This window comes from Plectropomus leopardus, chromosome 19 (genome assembly GCF_008729295.1).
Source record: "Plectropomus leopardus isolate mb chromosome 19, YSFRI_Pleo_2.0, whole genome shotgun sequence".
Lineage (NCBI taxonomy): Eukaryota > Metazoa > Chordata > Actinopteri > Perciformes > Serranidae > Plectropomus > Plectropomus leopardus.
In genome coordinates, this window is record NC_056481.1 from 17,049,952 (window position 1) to 17,059,341 (window position 9,390).

A 9,390-nucleotide genomic window follows, 5' to 3' on the forward strand; every position below is an offset into this window, starting at 1 on the left:
ATAATGGTATTTCCTGAATAAGTATTTATCTTAATACATATTTATTTTGTTTGTTGTTTTTTTTTCACTTTTTTCCACTTTTTTTTAACATTTAATGCTTATTTTAAAAGTCCACTGTTTTTAAAAAAATGTTATTCAAGGTATTATCATTAAAACTGTATAATATACTGTATTATGTAATAATTTGCATTAATACATTTAACAGGCACAGGCAGCCCTTGGCAACAAAGGTAAGGCAGATAAAAACTAAACTCAAAGGCAACTCTGTCAGCTTAGCGGAGCGATGAAGGCACTGTGGTTTTTCTGTTTCCTCTATTTGTGTCTAATCAGTGCCGGGGCACGCCTGACCGCCTCCACACAGACCGCTGTTGTGCATAACCCCATGGAGAAGAATACCCTTTGATGAGAGTCTTTCCTGGAGGGGATTTCACAATAGTTCCTAAACAAAACTATGATAACCACGATCATAAGCCCAGCGGGCAGGGAAAAGATGATGAAAAATAAAGGCAGAATGATCTTAGGATGTAAAATATTAACACACACACACACACGCAAAAGTGAACTCAAGAGAGGGGACGTTTCAGGGCATGGGACATTCCATTGTGGATTAGAGGGGCAGTACATAAAAGCAGCGGGTGAGGGGAGGGAGGCTGGCCAAAGTGGGGTTGGGAGTGTCGACTGACAAGAGACACGACCACAATGCAGTTCAGTTTTGCTTTTGTCCAGAATTAGGGTCAAAACCAGCGAGTGAAACCAGTGAGTGGTGCAATTTTTTCAATAACTGAGTTCTCAGATTTGGCACATGCCATCAGGACATTTTACATATTGTAAAATTACATATTGTATTGTATTCATCAAAAGATAGAGCGATATCTCCACGCATAACTGTAGGTCAGCGTTAACCAGAGCAAATCATCCCTCTAATGGTAAGTAGGGGTGTAAATCACAAACTTCATAATGATACAATATTTAGAGATTTGGGGTTTATTCGCTGATATCCGAATGTCTGCCTAGATACAAATTCGATTCAGTTCAATTCAGGGGCCTGTGATCGCACATATATGGAAACACAGATACAGGGCTAGAATAATAACGATAATTATCTTAATATAATTTTCCTCAATAGTGAGAAAAGTATCAATATCAAAAAATTTCCATAAATCCTCGGTATAAATAAACCACCCATACATCCATAGAGGAAGGCAGTAATGCACTTTAACCAGAAGAAGAAGACGGTGCAGCAGCAACAACTGCAGAAGACGAGGACAGTGGCAGGCTGACACAAAAAAATGAGAGATTCCTGAAATACATGTTTGCTGTTAAAATATATTTTAAATTTGATATACAATAGATTATATCATCACAACATGATGCTCATATTGAAACCACACACAACGCAGTACGTGTGTGTAGGCACATGTGCACTATCATATCCTGGAATAATACTGGAGGAGACATTTGCATGCTTCGCATACAAGCACCAGGCGGACGCGCATGCAAATACCTTGTGAATACCTTCCTGCTGTGTCTGACAGGTTGCTGGGATATTTGCAAAGTGGTACAGAATAATACACATGCAATGCCTGCTCCGAGACCTCAACAGAAGTATAATAGTATAAATGTAAAATCTTGAAGAATGCCTGCTGGATTCAGGCTCGCCACAAAAGAGAATTATCCATCACTCTTGTAGAAGCAATAAGAAATAACAACTAAATCAAACAGTTTATCACACTGAGAAATAATTCCTGTGACATGCTGAGCATAGCCCTTAACACCACTTCTTGGCTTACATCCCTACAAGCAATTTACACTTTTTTATAGTTTGAAAGTGTTATTTATGGATGTCCTTATGAATAAGTATGACCTGCTTTGTGGCTTTTTCAACCACACTGCTAAAATACTTGTTTTACCATTGTGGTCCATGACAAAGTTTTCCTAATCTGAGCCAGTCAGGCATGGAAGTTATTCAAACCACCTTTAGCTCCAGATGACTTAAATAAAGGGACATATCAGGGCAAAGCTTATTCAAATATTAAAAGCACACATGTATTCCAAGTTGATATGAGAAGAGGGAACCATTTGCTACCTCAGCAAAGAAACAATCAGCACTCTGCATGGATGCCAGCCTTGTTAGATCAGACCCGACTTTCCCACTGGTCTTTGAGTTCAGCTAATGAATGCCAAATCCTCTAAAAGGTTACATGCATTATATAACATTCCACAAATTCTGAAGATAAGTCAGTCTCCTGCATGCTTACTTATTGAAAATGAAAAAGGCAAACACGCCAAAGCCTCTGTCTCTCTCTACAATCACGAAAGGACAGAAATCTGAGAGGAGATTGCCGTAAGGGCGCAAATTAGCTCTTGCAAACCCGATATCTGAAACACAAAGACCCAAGTAATCAATCTGCACAATCTGGTTTAGCGGTCCAAGGAAAACCTTTAAGAATCAGCGATTCAAAGGAAACTGCTGGAATCTAGATAGCTGGGAAGTGCAGTGGGAGAACTCCACCAGAAACCAAACAGCTTGGAATAACAGTAAATCGGACCACACCTTTGAAATAAAATCAACTCACAGTGTCATGTAAATGTCTCGCATTTTAGCACTGCCCGGAAAACCAACAGGTGAAGCGGATTCACAGCAATGTGCAAAAGCCATGGGCCACCTTAAACTTTATTATTTTAGTAAGCTTATAATGATCAGATATACTTATTTCTCAGTAGTGTCTCTACTAAAATACAACCAGAACATTCATGAAATATATATATTAAAAACTCAAATATTTTAGAATAACACAACTTGCAAGAACTTCGTGTGACTTCACCATCCACTTAGCATGTCTTGAACTCTCTTGGGCCAACAATATGAGATGTACAATGTATTTACACCATGTTGCATTCAAGACATGCCAAAGCTCAATATAATACATATTGTTTGAGCTAGCTTTTGTTATGGTTGTACAATTCCACGTTTCGGTGTTTTAATGCATTTAGTCTGAAGAAGCCTTTTCTGATGTTTCGGTGTTTTAATGCATTGAGAGACTGAGAAAATAAATATATACAGTGTATATTATATATATATATATATATATATATATATATATATATATTAAACTAACTTGACAAAAGCTCTACTCCTCTGTCCCACAAAACAAGGTCATGGGCAGTTGGTGGTTTGGCACCCAAACCATGTAGTCCCTCTGACTCAGGAAAATACATTTTACTCTTAATCCTTCAAAATTCCCTGCCTGGGGAGCCACAGATACCTACGGCTAGACACAGGACAGATCAGGGGCAACAGAGGCGCTTTGAACTGGGAGAGAAGGGATTAACAAGCATTAGTGAGCCAGAGTCACACTCTGTGTGTAGAGTACCAACAAGTTCCCATCCTTAACCAAAAGCCTTGTGCAAAGTTTATCAAAAAGACTTTAAATTAAGATGGTTAACAAATTCTAAGCTAAGCATGGGACATTTCATGTCATGATTATTCTGGCTCCAATAACTTTGATTCATGATATAATCCTGATAATCATCAAAAAATGATTAAAGCTCTTAAAAACAGCACAAAAAAAAAAGTTTTTTTTAAATTGCACCGCAGATAGGACACGTCCTTTTTTAGTGAAAAACAACAAACAAGCAAACAATTTAAATCTTGGCTTGTCAACTATTTGAAATGACATTTTATAATTGAATAAATAATAATTGAATGCAATCTTTTATGTTTTTGTTTGTTTGCTTTTTGAGATTGGTGCATATGACATGTTTTTGATGGGTCTCTTTTATTGTTGGCTGCCCAAAATTCTCTTTGGATGCTGATAACAATAATAATACAATAATTAAAATGTACCACAATAAAATTATTCTACATTAAATATGTAGCCCAAATCAACCCTGTATCTAAAATCAACATTTACAAACAAGACGTGACATTTTTTTTTTTTTTAAGGGGAACAACATCTTTTTTTTTTTTTTTTTATAACAAATCATACGTTACACCCATAGTCTAACACTGTCCAAAACACTGTCCACAATATCAGTCTTCCATTTCTTGTCTATGGAGCAGCTCCAGACCATTTACTTGATGACATCACAAGTTTGTGACTTACAGCTCTGGTTTTGGACTTTGGGAGAGAAAAGCTCATGTTCAAAAATATTGATTAAACTTTCTTAGAGCAGAAATATAACATATTGGTGTTCTCCTTTGAAAAGAGACACTACACTATTCTTGTTGCTTTATGAGACCAATAAAGAGTTGAGAAATGTGTGCAAATACAAAATATCTCATATATGCTCATCAGGGCACACCAGACAGTTTTGTGTGTTCATTTCTGCTACCGGTTAGATTACATCATCATTTGCATCCGCCCTTTTTACTGTTATTTGCAAATGGTGTGATCTCTTGCTGAAGCTTAGTCTGATTTGTAAACATTAAGACAGTCAGGCTTACAGACGAGCACGCCTGACAGGAAAAGAAACTGACGTCATTTTTACTCTGTGTGTGTGTGTGACTTAAATATAGACCTTGGGTTTAACTTTCAGTTTAAGAGGAGGCCGACACCTAAGCCTACCATGCTCAAAGGATCTGGGTAATAATATTTTAGTTCAGGGTTACAACAGCTTAAGGCAAGTTAGAGTTAATACTTTTTAAGACTTTTCCTGCTGCCAGTTGGAATGAAATTTAAGACCAATTCACAATAACCATAGCTGAAGACAAAAAAACACGAACCAACATTTTTTTGCATAAGATTACAGAGACAAATTAATCTTTGAAATGTCTGTCGTAACATAAAACATCCCCGTCCAGTGAAAAAGTTAGATCTGGCGAGTTTTATTGCCAGTTTTGGTTTTTTTCACTCTACATGAGGGATTCCACTGCCTTAATTCCCACAATGACAAGTTTAAGAAGAAGGATTTTTTTTGTTTTAATTAGATGTTACCATTTATTTTGAAATTTTACAATATGTCAGAAAAAAAAACCCAACTCAAATTCTTATTCCCATGTCTGACTTTAAAAAAAACGGATTTAAGACATTTTAATACCAATTAAGTCCTTATTTTTAATTGAATGAATTCCGTGACTTTTAAAGGATCGGCGGGGAACCCTGGTTTAGTCAATAACTTAACACAAGGAAAAAGCAATGACAATTTATTTAACTGTTAAAATGCTGACTCACCAACTATCAATTTGTATTTGAAATGTTAAATCATTATGTGACACCTTATTATTTAGTCATTTTCATTTTAAGGAGTTGTTTCTTGTCTCTCAACTTGTAAGTTAATGTGAAACTATTTTCACAAAAGGCCAAAAAGCAAGACATGGATGAGGGTCATGGGTGGAGTGAGGCGCATCAGCCATTTCACAAGAGATTATCCCAAAACCACAGAATATGCAAATTGGCCCATAAATGTTTTGTCATTTGACATATGGAGCAGTGCCGGGCTGGAGAGAAACTCATTACAGCCAATATGCTTGACAGGCTTATCTGGATGATAACCTAAATCCTGGCTCTTGAACACACACCAAATATAGATGATAAACTAATCCAGGCATGGTTTTAATAACATGCTGTGGCATTAGCCAAATCTATTACACCCAGGAGCTGCTTTGTAGGAAACACACTGAAGCAGGGCTCAAGTTACCTCTGCTTCATTGTATGTCAGGAAAACATGCACCAAATGCAGCCTTTTTGAAATGTCAAATCATAATCAGGGAGCAGTTTCAGAAACAACATGCTGCAGGTAAAAATTGCGCCACAATTTAGATAGCAAAGCGACATCAGCCAGATGCATTTCAGTTGATTGAGTTAAGCAGGCTTTTTGCAGGAAGCTTTCCGAGGTTCAGCGGAAAATCAATACTAAATCATTTAGGTATATGGAGCTTTATATGGTTTTACACAGAACTTCGCTCAGCATGCATTACCCAGCAGCTGCAAGCTGCAAACAAGGACATCAACAGAAAAATAAGGCTCCTCACCTGATCGGCCCCATAGGCAGCAGCAAACTCCATAAACTCCTCAATGCGAACGAAGCCATCTCCATCTTGGTCTAAAGCATCGAACACAGCTTTTAGTGGGGAGACATCTTCCTCCCTCGTATTCACAGCCGAGACCATTGGCAGTGAGTCATCTACCACCATCTTAGAGAGGGAAATTGTCTCCACAGTTTGCTCACTAGTCCATCCGGCCTCAGGAGAAGAAGTTTGTAAGTCCTGAACTGAAAAATCGAACGAGGCCGCTTCATGACAATCTGATCCTTCGAGCTGGTTACTTTCCGCCAACCTCTCCTCTTCCCTCTGTTCAGGTGTGGGATCAGGAACACTCGGATCCTCCTGAGGTTTCAAGTCCCACGTTTCCTTGTCGTGGACCTCGTCAGCAGTCAAGCACAGATCCAAAGCCATTGCCTCATTCCCCTGATTTTTGGCTTCAGAACAAATAATGTCATCCATCAAATCCTTAGACTCAATTTCCCCAGAGGAACTCTCACTGGTGAAATCATCCTGGATGCGGGCATCTTCCACAGGCACTGTCAGTGATGAAGCTTCAGCTGACAAACCCAGAGCGAGTGAGTCATTCTCACCTTGTTGCTCTGAAGTCACATTTCTAATTACAGCAGCTCCCACATGTTCCCCCTCCGACTCCTCTGTTGATAAATCTAATGGTACACCTGTGCAGATAACAGAGGGAGGACTGGCAGGGCACAGGCTCACACTGCAATCTGGAACATCTAAATCCAACAAAGGCACAGATCCTTCAAAACACTCCACTGGCGTGCTGACGTGGTTATGCGGGAGGCAGTTCTCAGGTAAACCTTGGAGGGTAGTGCTCCAGGTTACAGTCACTTGATCGGGGAATAAACCTTTGTCTCCGGTTTCAGCTGACAAAGTCTCTCTGCTCTGTGAGGGAGGGAGACCTGCCTGCTCCTCTTGTGACAGGTCTACCAGCTCCTCACTGACACCATGTGGGTTCAACTCACCTGAGGACTCGGAGGGATGTTCATCTGAGAGGAGATCTACCAACAAAAATGGATCACTTGTGTCGGTCTCGTAATTTTGCTCGGAAATCTTCAACGGGGAGACAGGTTCACTGAGGCTTATTAGCTCAGCCTGACTAGTGAAGGCATCTGAGCTCTCAAGTAGGGCCTCCTGTGTCAGTTCCTCATTGGCAGGGCTTTTCCCAACCACATCGGTAAGTTTGGGAGAAAATAGCCACGACAAAGTGCAGTCACTCAGTTCATCTGTTCCATCAGTTTTTTCTGTGAAGGACAGTTCCTCTATATGGAGAGAAGCTTTGGAAATAGTTGACTGATCCCCTTTAAACTGCAAATCTCCACAAGAAAAATTAGAGATATTTATGAGGTTGTCCAGCTCTACTGGCTTATCCTGGTAAATGTTCTCATCATCATTTTGCTGGGATGTATCATCCTCATCGCCTTTCCTGAAACCTGTCTGGCCACCATTGTTTTGACAGAGCACACCTCCATTGTCTGAATCCAGTTTGTGAAACCCGACAGGAAATGGCTGTTCTGACTCCCACTGTGTGTGCCCCAAAGGGCCAGACACAACTGTCGGCTCCATTTATACTGACTGATCCACTTTACAAACTTGAGAAAGCTGCTGTATTATCTCACTGCTGTCGTCAAGATCCTCGATGCCATGTTTTTAAATGGCTTTGCACATCTCCAGTGACATGTGAAAGTGTCCTGCAGACATTGTCCACCTCTGAAGCGTAAATATGCAGGCAGGTGTTGTGTTTTTAAAAATAACAGTGTAACGCAGACTAGTTTTCAGACGGTGGGTAGGCTTAGAAACAGTGAGAGTGTTACCTAAATTCAACATTCATGCTAATTTCTCAGCCGTACGTTACTAATGTTAATGTGTTTTGACCTACTGTGTGCCTTTCTGTCATGGCAGGTCCACTCCTGGTTGTTGCCAAATGTTGCACATCCGACGCCAACATGCTTCACTTCGGCTTGAAAGCTGGCAAACCACCGCGATAAAGCCTCGGATATTAACTGACAACAACGTCTGCTCGGGAGCCAATTTGAAACAATACAAATTAACGCGTTAAATCACCTGTGTTTGTCAACATTAGCTTTCTTAGCCGATTATCCAACCTTATCCATCGCAAGCTAATCTGCGGAGGAGCCAAAAGTACAGCGAGGAAACAAAGCTGAAAACGGAAAAGCCATAATGTGAAATATCTAAATACAAGGAGGGGTACTGAATATAAAAGCGACAGTAAAACCTTCAAATGAATTTATGCTAGCAACTAACGTAAACTCCTCCTTCGAGCATCCCACTTCTTCCGTGCCATTGGCCAGAGAAGCTGCTAACTGACTAGCTAGCGAAATTAGCCTATTAGCGAGCTAACACGACAGACAGTCCTATTCCTACCTCTCCCGATTAAATCAAACCAAATAATAGCGTTGGTATTCCACGATTTGAGAGGTGACTACAAAGAGTGTCCCCTCTGTGACAGTCCGAGATTATGTCTTCATTTCGATGCCGTTTTCCAGCGGCAATCCACCTGTGTCAGTGACAAGACAGGCCAGACGAGTGACGAGACGAAACCGTTGTTTCCTCCTCAAATTCTTCCGTTATCCTCGTCTCAAAACACACACGAGTCACAGCGCCCCGCGTCGGAGCCAATAACGAAACAAAAGGGCTGTAAAATGAGACCAAAAAGCTCCATCATTAGGCAGTCAGTCCACCGATGTTGATCACAGACACCGAAAGCTCTCGCATCAGCATCAGCAGTGTCCCATCCTCCTCCTCCTCCTCCTCCTCCAGCCGCATACACACCACTGACGTTTCACGCAAGCGTACAAAACACCCCGCAGTATCACTGATTTCATAGCAGTAGCTGTCAATATGGATCTTTTGATTAGTGTGTTGTGCACAAAACCCATGGATAATATTCACACATTGTCCTGCACTCATTTACACACATTGTAAGTATGAGAGGTTAAAGTTCAGGGTCGGTTCGAGGGACTCAGCAGGGTAGATGTTTGTTAAATCACCAGATCTACCAATTAAAGGACTGTTTATGTGACCATTAAAAACTGAATAATTGATGTAAAATAACAAGCAAGCCACTGAGAAATAGTTGGAGAACTCAAGTCGATCGATTTATTATTTTGAGAAAATAAATGGTTGTAATTGTAAAGCTTTGGCGCCCCCGTCTGATTTACAGAGTTATTTATTTGCCTCATGTTTACAATTGCCGGATGTTATTTTGGTCATCTTATCCAACGGATCCCAACTTCAATGGCTTGTGGTCTATTAAATCATCCAGTACATGACAGAAAAGAAAAGAAAAGAAAAGAAAAGAAAAGAAAAGAAAAGAAAAGAAAAGAAAAGAAAAGAAAAGAAAAGAAAAGAAGAAAAACACG

The 9,390-nt window shown here is 40.0% G+C and overlaps 1 protein-coding gene across 3 annotated transcripts in view; it reads right to left on the bottom strand.

Annotated features, from left to right (window-relative positions):
• Positions 1-8,745, bottom strand: part of rab11fip3 (RAB11 family interacting protein 3 (class II)) — a 42,001-nt gene extending 33,256 nt beyond the window's left edge. For 2 of the 3 annotated variants that reach the window (XM_042507423.1, XM_042507422.1), the window contains exon 1: positions 5,975-8,745. In XM_042507423.1, coding sequence (XP_042363357.1) covers positions 5,975-7,573 — 1,599 coding nt within the window. In that variant the 5' untranslated portion in view covers positions 7,574-8,745. The remainder of the gene's footprint in view (positions 1-5,974) is intronic. The other variant, XM_042507424.1, reaches the window with a different exon arrangement.
• Between the last annotated feature and the right edge of the window lie 645 nt (positions 8,746-9,390).